Here is a 21,601-nt window from a genome sequence, read left to right as displayed (position 1 = left end):
TTGAGAAAAAAATGTTAAAGCTAGGAAATGCTTGTAGATAAAAATGCATGCAAACCATATAACAAAGGATAATAAGAATGATTTATATGACATGTTTGCTGTGAATTGTAAAATGTAAACAACTTACAGAAGTATTAGATGGATCTGCTTCAACTGCTTGACGGAAGTTTTGGTAAGCTTCATTGAAATTATTCTGACACATGGCTTCAAATCCTCTGAAATGACAAGTGTCAAATAGAAAATAACACTTCTTTTAGTCTAAATATTTACTAATGATCTTCTGACTTTTTAGCCATAACATATCAAAGAGCATAGCATTTTTTAATGAAAAATCCCAACTGCCTGCAACGGGATTTGAACCCGGGTTGCTTGGGTGCTAGTCCAATGCTCTAACCATTGAGCCAAAGAGTCGACACCTTGACACAGTTGTCAGACATTAGCTTTAAACGTACAGGCTATGCTTAAGCGACCGTAACAATCATATCACTAAATTCTTAATTTTTCTTGGTAATTTCCAGTCACTTGTTTGCCTTTTGTCTATAATTTATAATGGACAGTTTCACTACAATGCCAGGGCAGATGCAGTCTTCCAGTAATAACACTCTACGAAACCATCCTAGCATTTGGGTAACAGATCCACAAACGACACCCATCAAGTCTTATCTAAAACAGTAATAAGCCCATGTTCATGCTTTGATACGTCGGTCTTTTTTCCACATTTTCTTTGGTTTAAAAACAAATATCAACAGCCAAGGTCATACAGCAACCTGGATATATCAGTTTCTTATTCATAGCTTCTTTGGTTTCAATCAATATCATCAGCCAAGTTCATACAGCAACTTGGATGCATCAGTTTCTTATTCATTATAGCATCTTTGCTTTAAATTAATATCGACAGCCAAGGTCATACAGCAACATGGATATATCAGTTTTTTATTCATAGCTTCTTTGGTTTCAATCAATATCAACAGCCAAGGTCATACAGCAACTTGGATATATCAGTTTCTTATTCATAGCTTCTTTGCTTTAAATTAATATCAACAGCCAAGTTCATGCAGCAACTTGGATATATCAGTTTCATATTCATTATAGCTTCTTTGCTTTAAATTAATATCAACAGCCAAGGTCATGCAGCAACTTGGATGCATCAGTTTCATATTCATTATAGCTTCTTTGCTTTAAATTAATATCAACAGCCAAGGTCATGCAGCAACTTGGATGCATCAGTTTCATATTCATTATAGCTTCTTTGCTTTAAATTAATATCAACAGCCAAGGTCATGCAGCAACTTGGATATATCAGTTTCATATTCATTATAGCTTCTTTGCTTTAAATTAATATCAACAGCCAAGGTCATGCAGCAACTTGGATGCATCAGTTTCATATTCATTATAGCTTCTTTGCTTTAAATTAATATCAACAGCCAAGGTCATGCAGCAACTTGGATATATCAGTTTCATATTCATTATAGCTTCTTTGCTTTAAATTAATATCAACAGCCAAGGTCATGCAGCAACTTGGATGCATCAGTTTCATATTCATTATAGCTTCTTTGGTTTCAATCAATATCAACAGCCAAGGTCATACAGCAACTTGGATATATCAGTTTCTTATTCATAGCTTCTTTGCTTTAAATTAATATCAACAGCCAAGGTCATACAGCAACTTGGACATATCAGTTTCTTAGTTATACCTCTTTTGGTTTAAATAAAGATTAACAGTTATGGTCATACTGCAACTCGAGTATGTCAGTTTCCTATTCACACTGGTTTGCTTTCACTTACACCTATATACAGTTTCACTTACTTGTTCATATATAACGTTGCTTTCATGCCGTTACTAGCATCACTGGCTGACTGAACTTGGCGGAAATACTCTGCTGCCTTACTCATATTTCCAATCTTGAAAATTGGAAGTTATAATAGACTGAATTAATTAATGGTTACAGTTGTGGATAATGAATATCATTTTAAAACACAAAGTCATTACAGATTTGTTAGTATTTTTTCATTATCAATTTGTTAATAAAGTTTAAAAAAGTGATAAAATGTGAGGTGCAACTGAACACTTTATCAGTTTATCTGATGAGTTTAATAAACTCAATGTAGAATGACAAAAACTTGAGAACTTTTTAACACATTGTGCTGAAACACACAAATTCCTCTACCAGTTATAGGCAAAACCAATTTAACCAGGAAACAACGTCGATGTCAAATTGTTATAACACTAGTGTAATATGAAATAATATGACATGGTGTTTCACTCCCATGATGCCAAATATGCTGACACTGATTATAAAATTCTCTAGGAAACCTGAAATTGAATCTTGCCTTATAACATCATAACTTTGTACAAGGTGCAACAATTAAACTAAAGTAATGAGGAACAGTTATCATTATTATTATATAGCTATTCCTTGATGCAACCCAGCCCGCCCGCTTAGCTCAGTAGGTAAGAGCGTTGGTCTATGGATCTCGGGGTCGCGAATTCGATCCTCGGGCGGGGCGTATGTTCTCCGTGACTATTTGATAAACGACATTGTGTCTGAAATCATTACTCCTCCACCTCTGATTCATGTGGGGAAGTTGGCAGTTACTTGCGGAGAACAGGTTTGTACTGGTACAGAATCCAGGAACACTGGTTAGGTTAATTGCCCACCGTTACGTGACTGAAATACTGTTGAAAAACGGCGTTAAACCCAAAACAAACAAACAAATTGATGCAACCCAGTTAACATAGATTAAACCTGCACATGTTTACATTAACTATTCTTAAAATATGAATTCCAAACTTGAGATAATTTCACTGTTTACCAGTTTATGGACAACAAAACATATCTTCATTATAATATTAGAAATTATACATGCATGAATAACAAATTAAACCAGAGTCGTCACAGTTTTGAAATCGTCTTTGATACTGAAAACCAAAATTTACCTGAAGATGAATTCTGCCAAGCCCACTAAGCAAAGCTGTTTTATGTGCTCTATCTTTTTCCATTAAAGTTTCATATAAACTTAGCGCTGCATCATAATCCTGTAAAACAAAGGTGCAGGAATTAGACTATTGCTCAGAGTTACAGTCTTACGAGGCAAAAGTAACTTGCTATATTTAAAACACCATGCTTTTAATTTAATCTTTTAGTGACTTCGTTTTCATCCAAATCTTATCATGTAAAGTTATATCAAATGTATGAATAATTTTGAAAAGCAGATATATCAAAGGGAGGTAATCAGGAATATTTGATAAATGAAACCTAAGAATAAGATGTTTAAAGTAATTTTAGATATTTAAGCAAACTATTTCAGCAGAAGAGATAAGTTATTACACATAATGTTCATATTACCAAATTTACAGATCTATCAATTTAGACAATGTTATAATAGGTCTTTATTTCTTGTACTAGAAAAAATAGAGATTATCTAAACAATGTTGAATAAACTTTCTAAAACCAGAAATTTTTTGCAAGGGATTTATTTTTGCTATAGTCTGTTTGTATTTGTGAAAGTGCTGTTGTTATAAGTACAGTAAAAGCCCGATCACTCGAGGGAAGAGTAAAACACTCAAGTTATCCAGGGCTTCGAGTGATCCAAGCATAGAAAATATATGGAAAATGGACAGGGGTCTACATATATTGCTCGAGTCGGGCCATGTTGCTGGAGCATCTGATGATCAAACAAGATGTTACACTGTAGTTTTACATGGTTCAAAAGTTGGTTATGTATCACCAACATTCTACCACACCCAACACTTCTAAATTTTAAACTACAGCTGTAACTTAAGTTGATTCATACCACAATAAAAGCCTCATTTCAAAAGATTATATTGGTAATATGTAGCACTCATATCCTGTTAAATATTTTTCACTGTACCTTTTATTTCCTATCTGGGAGATTATTTTATTATATTCAAGGAAAAGTTGTGGTTCTTTTGCTTTTCAATTAAATTCATTTTTATTCATTATTGTATCAACAGTCAGTGTTATGGGACCTTATATGTAAACTTTATTGATTCTTATAAAATCTGTAAATTCATTTGGAAGCAAAGAAAGCAACCAAGCACAATAATACCAGATTCAATTGTTTGATTCTGTTGATGAGAGTTCAGGAAATATGCAACACCCTCAAGTCCCTGTAGCCCCAGCTTAAGCAGAATTCTACTAAAGTCAAACTGAAAGGACTCTATGATCCCAAAGGACCAGAAAATATAGCAATATTGAAATAGTGAGTCCAAGTATGGGGAGACTTTAAATGTTATAGATTTCAAAATAACATCTGAATTGGCCCCAGATATATTCAAGGAAAACTATACAGGATGGGACCCAAAAAACAGGGGAGAGTCGTATAAAACATACCCATCTGCATCAAGCCAGATACACACAAAAAAGTTTGATGGGGTTTAAACAGTGGATTTTTAGCTATGAACAAGAGCTGTCTCCATAGGATGACACATGCCCCCGATGGCAATTTGAATGAATAGTTATGGCCGATGTTAGAGTTTAGGACCTTTGACCTACGGACCTGGGTCTTGCGCGCGACACACCGTCTTACTGTGCCACACATTCATGCGTAGTTATTTTAAAATCCATGCATGAATGACAAAGATATGGACCGGACATGCCCATTGCACTATCATGAAATATGACCTTTGACGTGACCTTGACTTTTGAGCTACGGACCTGGGTCTTGCGCGCGACAAGTCGTCTTACTGTGGTACACATTCATGCCCAATAATTTTAAAATCCATGCATGAATGACAAAGATATGGACCGGACACGCCCATCAATGCACTATCATGGAATATGACCTTTAACGTCTAAGTGTGACCTTGACTTTTGAGCTACAGACCTGGGTCTTGCGCGCGACATGTCGTCTTACTGTGGTACATATTCATGCCCAATAATTTTTAAATCCATGCATGAATGACAAAGATATGGACCAGACAAGCCCATCAATGCACTATCATGAAATATGACCTTTAACAACTAAGTGTGACCTTGACTTGACCTTTGAGCTACAGACCTGGGTCTTGCACGCGACACGTCATCTTACTGTGCCACACATTTATGCGTAGTTACTTGAAAATTCATCCATGGATGACAAAGATATGGACCGGACATGCCCATCAATGCTCTATCATGAAAAATGACCTTTAACATCTAAGTGTGACCTTGACCTTTGAGCTATGGACCTGGGTCTTGCTGGAGACACGTCGTCTTACTGTGGTACACATTCATGCCAAGTTATTTGAAAATCCATCCATGGATGACAAAGATATGGACCGGACACGAAAATTGCGGACAGACCGACAGACGGTTCAAAAACTATATGCCTCCCTTTGGGGGCATAAAAATATCTGATTTTACAATAATTGAAATATAACAAGAGTGCCAGAATGTCACAATATACGCCAGTAAATTTCTTTACTCTAGCACCTGTATTTGCAAATGGAATTTTAATTTTGTGGTTGTTTAGTAATCATTGTAAGTCTTTTGTTTTTCTAAGTCCACAAAAAAACTCCTTACCAGGTAGAGATACCTTAAAATACACCTAAAATTTGAAAATAACATCTATGTTGTACCACAGAAAAGTGGTCTTGTTTTTTCCCTATGGTCAATTATAAAAAAGTTACAATATAAGTTATTTATAGTAACAACTAAGGGAAGGTAATCTTAAAAAAAAAAAAAAAAAAAATCCAAAAAATCCAAAAAAAAAATTGTAAGTCCACATAAAAATCTTTACCAGGTAGAGACTGGTCAAAATACACCTCATAATTGGATGTAGCATGCATGTTGTACTACAGAAAAGTGGTCTCATTTTTTCCCTACGACTAGTAATGAAAAAGTTACAATATAAGCTATTTATAGTAACAACAAAGGGAAGTAATTCTAAAAAGGGAACTGCGCATGACACTTCGTCTCATGATGGTGTATAATTGTGCCAAGTTACATCAAAATCCCTCCATGCATGAAGAAGAAATGCTTCGGACAAAGTCATTCTTGTATCTGACCTTTGGCCTCTAAGTGTGACCTTGACCTTAGACCTAGGGACCTGGTTCTTGCGCATGACACTCCGTCTCGTGGTGGTGAACATTTGTGCCAAGTTATATCAAAATCCCTCTATGCATGAAGAAGAAATGCTCCGGACAAGGTTTTCATTCTTGTATCCTTTGACCTCTAAGTGTGACCTTGACCTTAGACCTAGGGACCTGGTTCTTGCGCATGACACTCCGCCTCGTGGTGGTGAACATTTGTGCCAAGTTATATCAAAATCCCTCCATGCATGAAGAAGATATGCTCCGGACAAAGTTTTCTTTCTTGTGTCCTTTGACCTCTAAGTGTGACCTTGACCGTAGACCTAGGGACCTGGTTCTTGTGCATGACACTCCGTCTCATGATGATGAACAACTTCGCCAACTTTGATCAAAATCCCTCCATGCATGAAGAAGATATGCTCCGGACAAAGTCATTCTTGAATTTGACCTTTGACCTCTAAGAGTGACCTTGACCTTAGACCTAGGGACCTGGTTCTTGCGCATGACACTCCGTCTCATGATGGTGAACAACTGTGCCAAGTTTCATCAAAATCCCTCCATGCATGTAGAAGATATGCTCCGGACAAAGTCTGTGGACGCCGCCCGCCCGCCAGGGGCGTTCCCATAATACATCCCGTTTTTCAAACCGGCATATAAAAAGAATATCAAAGAAGAAAAATAATCTTACTCTTAAGGACACTAAAACATTGGCTATCAAATAAAGGACTCTCTTTTCCCTTTCTTCCCATAGCTCTTGTGATGCTGCAAAGAAATACATGTAAATACTGGACGCAAACAAAACTTTATTATCATAAAATACACAAACAGAAGAACTGTTCATATGCTTAAAACAAATTAGACCAAACAACTACTGTAGACTGACATGACAGTGTAACCCCTGAATTACAAAAACATTATATGAATATATTAACCTGCACAATGTTATTTACTGTGAAATCATTAATATTCGTGGGGGACTAATTTTCGTGGATTTCGTGGTTCAGTCAATCCACGAAATTTAATCCCAACTAACAAGTAAAATTCCCATTCATTTTGTGTTCGAAAGTTGAAATCCACAAATTCATATGCCCACAAAATTACCGATTTGACCCAAACCACGAAATTAAATAATTTCACAGTAACCTTCTTCAGGAATTTAACAAGTTCTTATAACAAAAATAAAGCTGCTGACTAATGAATTGTGTGATAAAAGCCACTCCTTTAAGATATATCTTATCTAGCATAAAGTCCTATGTTGGAATGCTCAACTGATAATAACTAGAGCTATCACTAAAGGTGATGAATGTACCCCCCGCATGCACTGACACAGTACATTGCAATTTGACACACACAAAATTGCATAATTATGTGGACTGTATGTATACAGACTGTATGTATACAGTATAGAAACAAAAAACAAAGTCCCATAACTATGCAGAATATTTATCTAAAAGAACGTAACATGCACCATGCACAACTAGGGTTGGTACTGATCACTTGTGTGAAGTTTCATTAAATTGTGTGCAAGGGTTCGGAAGATTAGGCACGCACAAGATTGCATATGCAGACTGTATGTACATAGTATGTTAACAAGAAACAAAGTCCCATAACTCTGCAATTTTTGTTGTTGAAAGAACCTAACATGCCCCATGCACAACTACTGTTGTTACTGATCACTTGTGTGAAGTTTCATTAAATTGTGTCAAGGGGATAAGAAGAGATGGTGCGCACAAAATTGTGTCTATGTATGTAGTATAGTAACAAAAAACAAGGTCCCGTAACTCTGCAATTTTTTTCTCTGAAAGAACCTAACATGCCCCATGCACAACTACTGTTGTTACTGATCACTTTTGTGAAGTTTCATTAAACTGTGTCAAGGGGATGAGGAGAGATGGAGCGCACAAGATTGTGTCTATGTATATAGTATAGTAACAAAACACAAAGTCCCATAACTCTGCAATTTTTTTTTCTGAAAGAACCTAACATGCCCCAAGCACAACTACTGTTGTTACTGATCACTTGTGTGAAGTTTCATTAAATTGTGTCAAGGGGATGAGGAGAGATGGAGCGCACAAGATTGTGTCTACGGACAGACAGACAACCTAAAACCAGTATACCCCCCCTTACAACTTTGTTGTCGGGGGGTACAGTTAATTAGAATAGGTACAGCTACTAGGCAAGATACTGTTGCTCACAAGTTTGTTAAAAGCAAGTCTATAAAGCTTAACATGACACCCATTTCCAATCACTTAATGTAATGTGAACTTTGTGCAATTTTAAAGTACTTCTAGATTACAATTCCATCTATCAGTAACATACAATGTACCTTTTCTACTATCAGCACTAATAGTTACTGCACTGCCATCCTCTGCTAGACCTTCCTCTAGGTTCTTTATGATCTGAAATTATACACAGTCTTTTTTACTGAAAATTACATGTCATACTTTTTGTATATTTTTCTTAAGTTTATAAAGTTGTACTTGCTAGTGTCTGGTGTATAACCTGTTGTTCAAAATCATAGAATATAATCAGAATACACATGTATGTCAACACATCGTGTAGGTAAAGGCATTTTCATTAGCATTTAAAGATGTGGTTTTGTGTACCTAAGTCTACTTTAGTTGCCACCAGTTACTTACATGGTCAAGTCAAGAAAAAAAAGTTACTTCCGAAGATACTGCAAGTCACAGAAAACACTACTATTTCAGAAAAAAAGCTTCTCTAGTTCTTGAACAACATGCTAGACATTAAGCATCCATACACAAGACTTTTTCACAAGAACCTCCCTGATCTCATAGTCTGCCTCGCTTTAAATGTATTAAAATGGAATCTGTACGATCAGATGTTGTGTACTAAGCATACCTTTTTAGTAATTGCCAACAGATAGTAGAACCTGTCAAGAGTCTCTGTTGATCTACCAAGGTGGTGGGGTAACTCTGCATGTAGAAGTCTCATACCAAATGATACCATTGATCCTACAGGGAAAGAAAATATACCTATAATGTATTATACAGTAACAGTTTTTTACTGAAAGACAAAACTTTTTGAAGAATCAGAATCACATGTACTGTAGTTGGCAGAAAGCATGAAGGCTTTCCGAGGTACTATAGACCACTGGTATGTGATACTGATAAAATAATATTTTAACATATGAATTCATTCACTCGGTATTACCTTCTTCAACAATAGTTAATAGGATCATTTAAGATCAGACAATCTGATCAGCACTCACTTTTCTCTCTCCAAGAGATACTTGCAATATCCAAAATGATTTTTGTTTTTGTAATGTACTTTTGGGTTTTCGGTCATACTACAATTTGGGTCATTTCTGGATTTAAAGGTTGAGTAAGACCCCATTATTTCAGTCATTGGCAGGCACCCTGGTAGAACCAAATACCTTAGACCAGAGCAGCTAGATAGCTTCCTGACATGAAAGAATTGTACATCCAAGTTGGGGTTTAGAACTCTTAGTAGTGAGGTGCAACCGATTTGAAATCAGCAATTACCATTTGGAAACTTGAGGTTCCATATGCCAAATAAACGTAGATTAAGGATATTTTATCACATATTCATAAATATTGTAGACTGCAATGCTTTTGTTCATATTGTCGTAGAATATATTTCTCTAGCTCAGTAGGTACAGCATAAAATTACCAATTACAAGGTCTGACCCATTGCCTCGAGTGTGATCGCCAGGTGAGGCAATGTTGTCACTGATGATTTTACATCTGGAGAAACATATCTTTCATCTCTGAATCATGTATGGAAGCTATCAGTTACAGAGAACAAGCATGGGTGGATGCAGGAACACTGGTTAGGTTTACAGACCTATACTGTGTTTAGGCATAAGACCAACTGAGAACAAACAAATCCTTGACAAGAGATCAAACAGATGTCTTTGGGCTGATAATATGAAGCTCAAACTTTCCTGGCAAACAATATATGAAGCACTGAAGTAAGTCTTGCATCAACAGAAATGTAGCCTCCGTGATATTTGCTTACTAAAATCTCTTGCATAATATTTTCCAACATTATACTTTTTTTTCCAACATTATACTTTTTTCTCCAAATTTCAAATATTCCTAAATACTTAAATTATGTATATGATGAATAAAATACCTCTCTTTCCAGGGAACTGTTGTGGATAGAACTCGTAGTAAATGTCTGGTGTATCGAGATTTTTAAATGCCATAAACTCAGACTCTAGCACACTGTACATACGTAACTTTATCATCAGACTGAACCTACAATGCCATAGCTGAAAATAGATGCTATTTTAATTAATTTTCAGAACATTTTATATATTCTTCCAAAAAAATACCATATTTACAGATAAAGCTTTGAATCTTAAATATAACACAGAGCAATACCTGACATTTGAATAATGCTGCAAATGGCTGTCTAGATTTCAATTTCATGTCTTACACAAGCAGAATTGTACAAAATTGTATAATTGTATAAAATCTTTAATATCTTCACTCATTAATTTTCTTAATATAATGAAAAACTTACTGCTTTGTATATGATACGTCTATGCTATTGCTATTTAAAGTTTACCAGGCAGACAAAAACACCTACTTTGGGCTACTTCTGAATACTAATTTACATCCTAAATGTACTAAAGGTTTATATTTGTTACAGCAGTAATGTACTGAACATGAGCATTATTTTATATTAGCTATACACTAAAATGAACAGTACTTTTTCACCACTAATTTGCTTAATATGAGCAGTATTTTACCCCAGTAAGGTGCTAAATGTGAGCAGTATTTTATCCCAGTAAAGTGCTAAATGTGAGCAGTATTTTACCAGTAAAGTGCTAAATGTGAGCAGTATATATACTAAATGTGAGCAGTATTCTATGCTAGTTACTGGTTAGAGTCGTAAATTCGACCAGGTCGTAAATATTCGGCCACCCACTTTAAAGCTTTTATTCGAGCCATATGCTTGAGAACGCATATGTGTCATCACAAGCACTTGCGTTAGCAACAAAGTCGGCAAAAAACAACAAGTTGATGTGAGTAGAATAAAAGTTGTCCTTCCCTGAAGTTGTGTACTCTAAATAGCAAATATTTTGTCTCGCGGGTCGCGTGACGTCATCGCACGCGCTCGTTTATGCCGAGGCCCGGCGAGGGTTAATTCAAATCTAATAAAACTTTAACAGGGAAAGAACATGCACTAACTAACATCAAACGCGTTAAAACCAAGTAAATTAATATATTGTCCCTCAACATCATTGAACTTCCATGTCTACGTTGTTTTTCATGTTGACGTAATTTTCTTTGAATGATCCGTTTTGGGGCCGTAATTTTTACGTTTAGGCTTTGCCACGGAACGCGCATATATTAAAAGGTGTTATAGCAATACGTGAGCGCGAGAATCTCTTAACTCTCCTGTTAAAACGCCCCCGAAAAGTGACAAGACGCAGTTTTATGCTAGAATGTGTGATAAACAGTGACGTAAAAATTAAACTACGTCATGCTGGTGTGAGAAGGATGACAGGCGCTTTTAAATATCTGTTTGCAAATATTTCCCACGAGGTATGCTATTGAAAATTGATTGCAGTTTGTTGAAAACAGAATTATTTTGGCTGCAGCATCGATTTATTTCCAAGACAATGTTAAAAATATAACCAACTTTATGCTTAAAAGTGGCCGAATATTTACAACCTCTAGAAGGTAAAATGTGGAGGCTAAACCTGTCCGTTATTTTAAGCGCGGTTTTATTGTTTACCATACTGTGAACGGCCGTTAATGATAACAATCAATGTTGCTTGTATTAAAGCACATATGGTAGAAATTTTGTACAAATCGGTTGCAAAAAGAAATAAATATTTATGAAAAACCGCAAAAAGTGGCCGAATTTACGACTCGAACCAGTATGTACTAAATGTGAGCAGTATTTTCCCCCAGTAATTTGCTAAATGTTAGCAGTATATATACTAAATGTGAGCAGTATTCTATGCTAGTTATGTACTAAATGTGAGCAGTATTTTACCCCAGTAAAGTGCTAAATGTTAGCAGTATATATACTAAATGAGCAGTATTTTACCCCAGTAAAGTGCTAAATGTGAGCAGTATTTTACCCCAGTAGTGCTAAATGTGAGCAGTATTTTACCCCAGTAAAGTGCTAAATGTGAGCAGTATTTTACCCAGTAAAATACTAAATATGAGCAGTATTTTATCCTATAGTGTGCTAAATGTTAGCAGTATATATACTAAATGTGAGCAGTATTCTATGCTAGTTATGTACTAAATGTGAGCAGTATTTTCCCCCAGTAATTTGCTAAATGTTAGCAGTATATATACTAAATGTGAGCAGTATTCTATGCTAGTTATGTACTAAATGTGAGCAGTATTTTCCCCCAGTAATTTGCTAAATGTTAGCAGTATATATACTAAATGTAAGCAGTATTCTATGCTAGTTATGTACTAAATGTGAGCAGTATTTTCCCCCAGTAATTTGCTAAATGTTAGCAGTATATATACTAAATGTGAGCAGTATTCTATGCTAGTTATGTACTAAATGTGAGCAGTATTTTCCCCCAGTAATTTGCTAAATGTTAGCAGTATATATACTAAATGTAAGCAGTATTCTATGCTAGTTATGTACTAATGTGAGCAGTATTTTCCCCCATTAGTTTGCTAAATGTTAGCAGTATATATACTAAATGTAAGCAGTATTCTATGCTAGTTATGTACTAAATGTGAGCAGTATTTTCCCCCAGTAATTTGCTAAATGTTAGCAGTATATATACTAAATGTGAGCAGTATTCTATGCTAGTTATGTACTAAATGTGAGCAGTATTTTACCCCAGTAATTTGCTAAATGTTAGCAGTATATATACTAAATGTAAGCAGTATTCTATGCCAGTTATGTACTAATGTGAGCAGTATTTCATGCCAGTGATGTACTAAATGTGAGCAGTATTTTACCCCAGTAATTTGCTAAATGTTAGCAGTATATATACTAAATGTAAGCAGTATTCTATGCTAGTTATGTACTAATGTGAGCAGTATTTTCCCCCATTAGTTTGCTAAATGTTAGCAGTATATATACTAAATGTGAGCAGTATTCTATGCTAGTTATGTACTAAATGTGAGCAGTATTTTCCCCCAGTAATTTGCTCAATGTTAGCAGTATATATACTAAATGTAAGCAGTATTCTATGCTAGTTATGTACTAATGTGAGCAGTATTTTCCCCCATTAGTTTGCTAAATGTTAGCAGTATATATACTAAATGTGAGCAGTATTCTATGCTAGTTATGTACTAAATGTGAGCAGTATTTTACCCCAGTAATTTGCTAAATGTTACCAGTATATATACTAAATGTAAGCAGTATTCTATGCTAGTTATGTACTAAATGTGAGCAGTATTTTCCCCCAGTAATTTGCTAAATGTTAGCAGTATATATACTAAATGTAAGCAGTATTCTATGCTAGTTATGTACTAAATGTGAGCAGTATTTTCCCCCAGTAATTTGCTAAATGTTAGCAGTATATATACTAAATGTAAGCAGTATTCTATGCTAGTTATGTACTAAATGTAAGCAGTATTTCATGCCAGTGATGTACTAAATGTGAGCAGTATTTTATACCAGCAATGTACAAAATGTGAGTAGTAATTTTATACCAGTACATGTAATTACCTGTAATGTTTCTGGTGTGTGTAATGTTGGTTTTTCTCCAGCTTCTGCCTGTCCAATATCAGCCAGTAACTTCCCAGTTAAGTCTATAGCTGATCTGTAACAACCACTTGCCTGAAATAAAAAAAATAACAAAATATAAAGAAATACTGAATTATGGTTACCTTAATACAATTTCCTTAAAAATAAATTTCCTATTTTCAAAACCTACTTTACATTAACTGGTAAACTTTTTTTCCAAATTCAACATGTATCTTTTTACAAATACTTTCATCACAGACAGAAAGTCTGAGAGACATTTTAAATCAACTACAACTCTTAGACATACATGACAGAATTTTGATCACCAGTTACAATAGCAAAAAATAACAAAGTGAGTCTGAATTCCTGAAACAAAACACAGAAAAACAAAGATCCTCCTAGTGTATTGTAGAACTGATACAGTCTAAAATATGATATAAAAGTTTGGGTTATATTTATATATTAAGTAGTAAAGAGACTTTATTTACAGTAGGTTACACATCTGGCATATTAACCAATTTACAATATGGTCCTTGAATTATCTGATGGTAATTCATTTCTGTCTGACAGTGAAGAAAAATCCCATTTCAATCACCCTAAAGTTCATGTCTTAAGATTAACCAGTATTGGTTGTCAATCGTCACATCAGCAGGCCTTGACCTCTTGACAGAACCACCAGAACTTTTTACACTTAACTATCCTTTCCCTAAAGGTAGCGGACCTGTAATGACAATTGCTAATTTCCATAAATCTAACATTTTCTTCGCATGTGTGTTTCAGCATTCTTTGTTGTTGAAACCATTGCCCCTATGAGCTACAATTACAACTGAAGAATGCTAAAATAACGTAAGATAATATAAACTAGCATGGTAATAGCAGGTTGTCAATACCAGTCCACAACCTTAAAACCTTTAGTTCTTCCTTTTGAGTTTAGCGACATTTTTCAACAGTACTTCATTTATGCAACAACTCGTAGTTAACCTATCAGTAACCAGTGTTCCTGGATTCTGAGCTGGTACAAACCTATTCTACACAAGTAACTGCAAATTTCCCAACGTGGATGAATGATTTCAGACACAACGTCTTATCTCAAATCATCACAGCAAACATACGCCCTGCTTGAGGATCGAATTCACAACCCTACGATCAGTACATCTGTGCTCTCCCTATTGAGCTAAGCCAGAGGGCCCTTTCATTCTACTTTACCCTTACAGTAATAACTGTATCACTATAACAGAAGTACCGGTATATAACAAAGTACCATTAGTTTTTTAAGTCCGTCAGCATCTTGAGTAACCTTATTAGCTGTGAGAATTTGTCTTTTCAATGCTTCCTGTTCTCCCATATACCTGTACACCAAATCCCTCACTGGATCACCCTGGAAATAATGAACAAAATATATTTTGAATATATGAAGTTAATTAAACCTCAAGATACACTGAAGGAGCCAAGAAAAAGCAAAAAGGGTTAGTGTCTGATTTCTAACCTGGTTCAAAGAATTATGATACCTTACAACTTATTTCAACACTGGCCAATTCCAAGAATCTTATGTCAATAAGATGCTTGCCTTTTGGAAAGTTGTTCAATAAATTCAGGCTTAAATTACTCATTAGGCTGCAGTTTTTTTTCTTCTCTTTATCTGTTACAGTTTGATTTTAAGCAACGCTTGCAACTAAGGTGCCACTAAGAACAAGAGCACAGCCTATGGGTGCCTTCACTCGTCTGCAATTGCTGGTCAGTATGTAAGAAAAGTGTTATAGTTCAGAATTTCTAAATACAAAAAGTGCCATAATTCTGACAAAATGGATATTATCTTAAGAAATGATTCTGGCCTTCTCAATCAAAGCCATACATGTGATCTCCCGCGCGGGAGGGTCAAAATCCCGATTTTTTCACCTTGCCTCCCGTCTCCCGACCAAAACCATAATTCTCCCGCTTTTCAAAAAAAAAAAAATCAGTAAATCAAAGTGTCACGGACTGTTGTGTATTATACATGTTTGACACACATGTAGCTGGAGGAAAGAGTTGTTTTTCACAGGTGAATTTTGGTAACATGATTGTTTTGATAAGGGATTAGACAAGCTGGGCCTTTTCCACCTGTCTCACGGAGCCGAATATCGGTCTATTCTCAAAGCCATTTAGGCTCCATTTTTTACCAATTTGAAGCAAAAAAAAAAAACTCCCAGTTATAAGAAATAATTCCCAGCTGAAATGATTTTTTGATTATTCAATAATAAAATCACATAAATAATTGTTGGAAAAACCAACCCATTACTATTTTTAGAAAATGAATGTTATTTCCCCTTATGCAGTTACGCCATTTTCTTCCAATGTTTACAAAATTAATTTGCTAATAAAGTCGGACTTATTTCATTGAAAATGGATGAAAACACGCACTCACTGATTTGATATCAATCTACATTATTTTGGTAAGGGTAAAGACATGTTGATGCATTTCTGTTTTCTGTTTTTCATGTCAAAATCATTAATGATCAGCATTTTTATACGAAAGTGGGTGGGGTAAGGAATTAATTTAGGAGTTGTGTTCAGACCAATTTAGAGCTTCGTTTTTTTTTTCAGTCCTCGATTAGAATAATGTTAATGCATGTTCACCACCATTTCACCCCTAAATTGAGACTTTGTTTCTACAAATTTAACCTGTCAAGAAAGTTACTTAGTCAGAACAAGAGGGAGCTTCTGTAAGACAGCATGCTCGACTTTTCTCAGTGATTGACTCTGAATTAAAGCTATGACAGTAAAAGGGGCAATTAAAGCTTTGCCAGTATTTAAGGGGCATAATAGTCAATAGCTTTGAATGTAACAGAGATACTGGACATTATATAAAACTTCAAATCAAGAGTTTTGAGGATTGTTTCTTCTGGTGTAGGGTTATGCGTTATTGTGTGGCCTAAAATGTTGGATTTTGTCTCTAAATTTTGTGTCCGCGCGCGTAATTTATGTCGATAAAAAACCTCCAGTTTTGAGACCCCAACTCCAACTGAAAAATGGCAAACCTCCAGTTTTGGGATTCTGAACTTATCACATGTATGATCAAAGCTGGTTGTCAGTTATCTTGTGTAAATTTTGTTTTTCTTTCAAAATGAAAAAAAAAAAATGTTTAACCAATTACATTTTGTTCAAATCTTGTTAAACCTGTTAAATAAAAAGAGTACCCCTTAAACGTTATCTAACAGTGTTTTATCAAATGATTTAATTACCTGTGATTCAACAATAACAAGTGACGGGGAACAGAGTAACTCTGTATCAGGGAAATAAGTTCCTGGTGCATGGGTTGCCATGGCAATAAGAATATTCTTTGTAGCTTCTGATGGTAACCAAGCATCATGTTGTCTGTCTGAATCACTCATCTGTAAACCTATAGAGAACATATCTTCACCTGTGTCTGCAACATTTTGGAATGCTGTCACTAAATGCTCAGGACTGGTCGGAATGCTTGTTGTTGACGGCTGTTGTTCTGTTTTCAAATAAAGATAAACAGTTAAATTTTGGTAATTCAAACAAAATCAAAGAAACTCCTTAATGCAGAAATTATATGTATCATTATTTCAATTTTTTCTTCTTCAAAAATTATAAACTGAACCAAATGCCTAAGTCATGTAGTTTCATGTTTCTAAATAAAAGTTTCTCTTAATGTGTATACTGTGCAATCATTTATATTCATGGGCACTAATTTTCATGGATTCCATGGCTGAGCCATATCATCAAAATGAAATTCAAACTAACAAAAAACAAATCCCATTTCTTTTAAATGTACATAGAAAAGCTAAAATATGCAAGTTCATATCTTCGCAAAATAGCTGTTTTGACCAGAACAATGTGTGCCCATGAATTTCAATAATTTCACAGCATCTAACTTTAAACATTTAAATGACCTGAATTCTAACATCACATGCACATATTCAAGTACATACATTAAAATCCTACACAGACACAGTATTAGAAATTCTTAATCTCACCCTTTCAAATATCTATCTCAATAAAACACGGTTACATAATTTAATACAATGTCATAAAATATGTTTGTACATGTACTTTACCTGGTGTCCTATTAAATGATGGTTGATGTACAGGACTATCAACAGGGGACAATGTTGTTGATGGGGGGAATACAGGTTGGTGTACTGGTGTGCTCTCTACTGACCCTGTCACCTTTGACTCCACTTCTTTATTCAACGTTTTGGCCTGTGTCATGTCTGGAGCAGGAAGAGAAGATTCTGACATATCAACATGCGCGGGAATGGAACCTGGCTGAATTACACCATTATCTGAACTTTCCTCTACAGATTCTGCTACAGTTCCAGGACCAAAACTTGAAGATCGTCCACTTGAAACTGACAGCTGTCGACCGATGCCCAGTGAATGCACACTATCAGCTTGACTGGTCTGTCTAAAGTAGTCAGAAATATTTTTATCTGTCATGAAGGACGGTGCAGCTGGTGACATTCCTAGAGCATCTAAAGCCTCAGTGTCTGCAGCATATGCTGTAAATGATTCAAAATCATCCTTTTCTTCTATGTCCACTGGAGTTTCAACTGGTTCATTGTTATCTAAAGCTAAGTCAAAATCTACATTTAATTCTTCACTCCTTCTATGATTATTGTTAGAAGTTTTTTCTTTTGACTCATCTTCTGTATTTTCATCTAAGAAATCTTTAGAGTCATCTAAAGTTAAATTTGTCATTTCATCTCCCAATTCCTCCTTTACATCACCAGTGTCTATGTCAGTATTTGCCTGGAATTGTATATAGTCATCTTCAGATGCTTTTACTGCTTGTGTTTCACCAAGGGTATCAAATATATCGGTTGCAAAAGGATCATCCGGACTTGTTTCTTTTCCAAAATATTTACTAAGTGATGGTGGTGAGTCTTGTTGTTTCTCTTCTAACTCTCTTTCTTTGACTGCAACTTCTTCAACTTGATGTGAACCACCAGGAACAATCTCATCACTAGTTTTATCTGTTTCATTATCCTCAACAGTCTTCACATCACCTTTCTGATCAACATCAGTGACTTCTTTCTGATCAAGAACATTGACTTCTCCCTGAACTGTGGTTTGTGGTTCTGCATCCTCACCCTTCTCTGCTGTTGCTTGCACTTTCTCAACATTAAGATCTTCTGTTGAAAGTTCTAGTTCTAAATCTTGTTCCACAGCAGGTGGATCCAGGTACACAGAATCAAGAGTGTCAGTTGTAGCGGAATGACGCAATCCACTCACTGTACCTAGTGAAAACAAAAACAGAAAAATAAAAAAATCCTAACATTACCTCTCACTCTTTTCAGTTTTCTGAGCACTTTCTTCATACTCATTTGCTTCTTTAACATATAAATGACTAACAGTTACTGGAAAATATGGTTCAGTGTATCTATCTGCAGGCAAAATCCATCTTCCAATATATTGTTATCAATGCATAAAATCAGTAGGAAATATGAAATACAAGTATAAAATATAAGCCAGCTGGTGACTTCTACATTTAAAACATAAAGCTGTAGAAACTATTTAACTCAGTGTATTGATTATAGATAGTATATACAAATAATGAAATATGAACAATTCGAATACAATCCAAAATTTTGGATCGACCATAATCATCTTTATGTATTGTTACTGGAGATTTTGAGGATATCTTTTCCAAATGTATTGGTAGTTAACATTTAATTATTTTCTTTTCTTTGATATTTAAGTTGACAATGAATGAAATTCAACTTTAATTTATGAAATCCATTCAATAGATTTATAAGAAATTAACACTGTCACTTTTGGATGCTACAAACAGAGCTTTGCTCAATCTTCTAAATACATGCACACACATAAAGATCAAACTGTGTCGAACATTTGTTTCAGAAAATGCAAACAATTCTTACACTTCTGTACATTCATACAAGATAAACAAAAACCCATCCAGATTCATTGATTAACCAAATTGCAAGTTAGGTAGCAAACATTTACCGTACAAAACAACTATCTTCACTTAACAACCCTTTTCAGATTTTCCACCGATATAAAACATTTGAGCCATGCCATGAGAAAACCAACATAGTGGCTCTGCGACCGCATCCGCGCAGTCTGGTCAGGATCCATGCTGTTCGCTAACAGTTTCTCTAATTACTATAGGCTTTGAAAGCGAACAGCATGGATCCTGACCAGACTGCGCAGATGCGCAGTCTGGTCTGGATCCATGCTGGTCGCAAGCCCACTATGTTGGTTTTCTCATGGCGTGGCTCATTTCACTCCATCTGTTACTGGTAACTTCACTTTCAATATCAGCTGTTACATAATTGACAGAGTAGGCAATCTATGATAATTGTCACACTTTATAATTAAGAATTAAAGGGACTTGCATCCAGATTAATGTGGGATTTTCAAAACAGATTAAAACATTATTCCATATGAAAAGATTTATTTAATATTTTGTGTGTGATGCAGTTGTTAATTTTGTGTGTGTTACATTATACAACTAAAATCAATCTTTTCACAAATACAGGTTTGCCTATTCTAGACCAAGTATGAATCCATGTTCCAAGTTGCTTCTACTCTACACATACATTTCTGTCTAAAATTTTAACATAAAATTTGAGTTTTGGTCTTGCCTAATATGTCACCTCATTCAGGCAAACCTTTCTGTCCATTTCAACCAATTTCTTTCCAGATTCATGCATGTCACAGTTACTACAGTCAAGATTACAGCAGGCATGACCTTTGACCCTAAAATGCGACCTTGACCTTTCAGACAGGAATCTTGCACATTACACACTGTCTCATTCAGGCAAATATTTTATCCTTATTATGTCCATGGTTGTTCAATGCATGCCAAAGTTACTGTCCAAACAGAATCAAATATGTTCCTTGACCCTAAAAAGTGAACTGGTCTTTGAGATAGGGACCTGAGTGTTATGTGTAACACACTGTCTCATTCAGGCAAGTATGTTTACCAATTGTTTATTGCCATTCTGCTTAGAGATTTCAAGATTTCTCCATGTATACTGCGGTAAGAGTACAGACAAAATCAGACATGACCCTAGGTAACACCTTGACCTTTGACACAGAGGCCTTGGTCTTACTGGCCACAAGCGGTCTTAATGAGACAAAGATTTCTGCCAGCTACTCTAAAGATCGCACCATACGTCTTACTGGAAGAACATACACATGGCATTGCATAATATAAAACAACATTTTCAATATTATGCCCAGCTCCCAGCAAGTAGATTTGGCAAGATTTTGACAAGCTCACAGCAAGAAGGCTCAAGATCAGGCAGGCTTTGTCAATTGTTTATTTAAGGTTTAGCATCGTTTTTCAACAGTATTTCAGTTATGTAACGACGGACAGTTAACCTAACCAGTGTTCCTGAATTCTCTACCAGTACTAACCTATTCTCCACAAGTAACTGCCAACTTCTCAACATAAATCAGAGGGAGGCTGAATGATTTCAGACACAATGTCATTTATCAAACTGTCAGGGAGAACATACGCCTCGTCAGGAATTGAACTCAAGACCCAACAATCCATAGATCTGCACTCTCCCTATTAAGAGAAGAGGGCAGGCACAGACTTTGTCAAAACAAGTGAATGAAGTATTGCCATGCAATACAAAGTCCCCTACTGGAAGGCACCTAATTTTCTCTACTGCAGTATAACATAATGAACTGATATCTGTCAATGATGTATAAACAATATTGTACTACATATACAATATGTTATAACAACACACTTGGATTAAAATGTGCATATATAAAAACCCACAGTTGTTTTCATATTGAATTTTTTTGGCTGATTATAAAAATGTTATCATGTAAGATATTTATAGTAACAACAAAGGGAAATTAATCTTTAAAAAAAAAAAAAAAAAAAAAAAAAAAAAAATCTATATAATATAAGTCCAC

The 21,601-nt window shown here is 35.2% G+C and overlaps 1 protein-coding gene across 1 annotated transcript in view; it reads right to left on the bottom strand.

The window, feature by feature from the left end:
• LOC123524085 (trafficking protein particle complex subunit 12-like) overlaps nt 1-21,601 on the bottom strand; it is a 28,539-nt gene that overhangs the window by 1,437 nt on the left and 5,501 nt on the right. The window contains exons 3-13 of the mRNA XM_053539245.1: nt 17,761-18,942; nt 16,921-17,177; nt 14,964-15,080; nt 13,685-13,795; nt 10,154-10,292; nt 8,897-9,009; nt 8,361-8,433; nt 6,723-6,796; nt 2,939-3,037; nt 1,808-1,902; nt 128-215 (exon numbers count right to left, since the gene is read on the bottom strand). Of these exons, the coding sequence (XP_053395220.1) occupies nt 128-215; nt 1,808-1,902; nt 2,939-3,037; nt 6,723-6,796; nt 8,361-8,433; nt 8,897-9,009; nt 10,154-10,292; nt 13,685-13,795; nt 14,964-15,080; nt 16,921-17,177; nt 17,761-18,942 (2,348 nt within the window). The remainder of the gene's footprint in view (nt 1-127; nt 216-1,807; nt 1,903-2,938; nt 3,038-6,722; nt 6,797-8,360; nt 8,434-8,896; nt 9,010-10,153; nt 10,293-13,684; nt 13,796-14,963; nt 15,081-16,920; nt 17,178-17,760; nt 18,943-21,601) is intronic.

This window comes from Mercenaria mercenaria, chromosome 3 (genome assembly GCF_021730395.1).
Source record: "Mercenaria mercenaria strain notata chromosome 3, MADL_Memer_1, whole genome shotgun sequence".
Lineage (NCBI taxonomy): Eukaryota > Metazoa > Mollusca > Bivalvia > Venerida > Veneridae > Mercenaria > Mercenaria mercenaria.
This window is presented reverse-complemented; position numbering and strand designations above follow the sequence as displayed.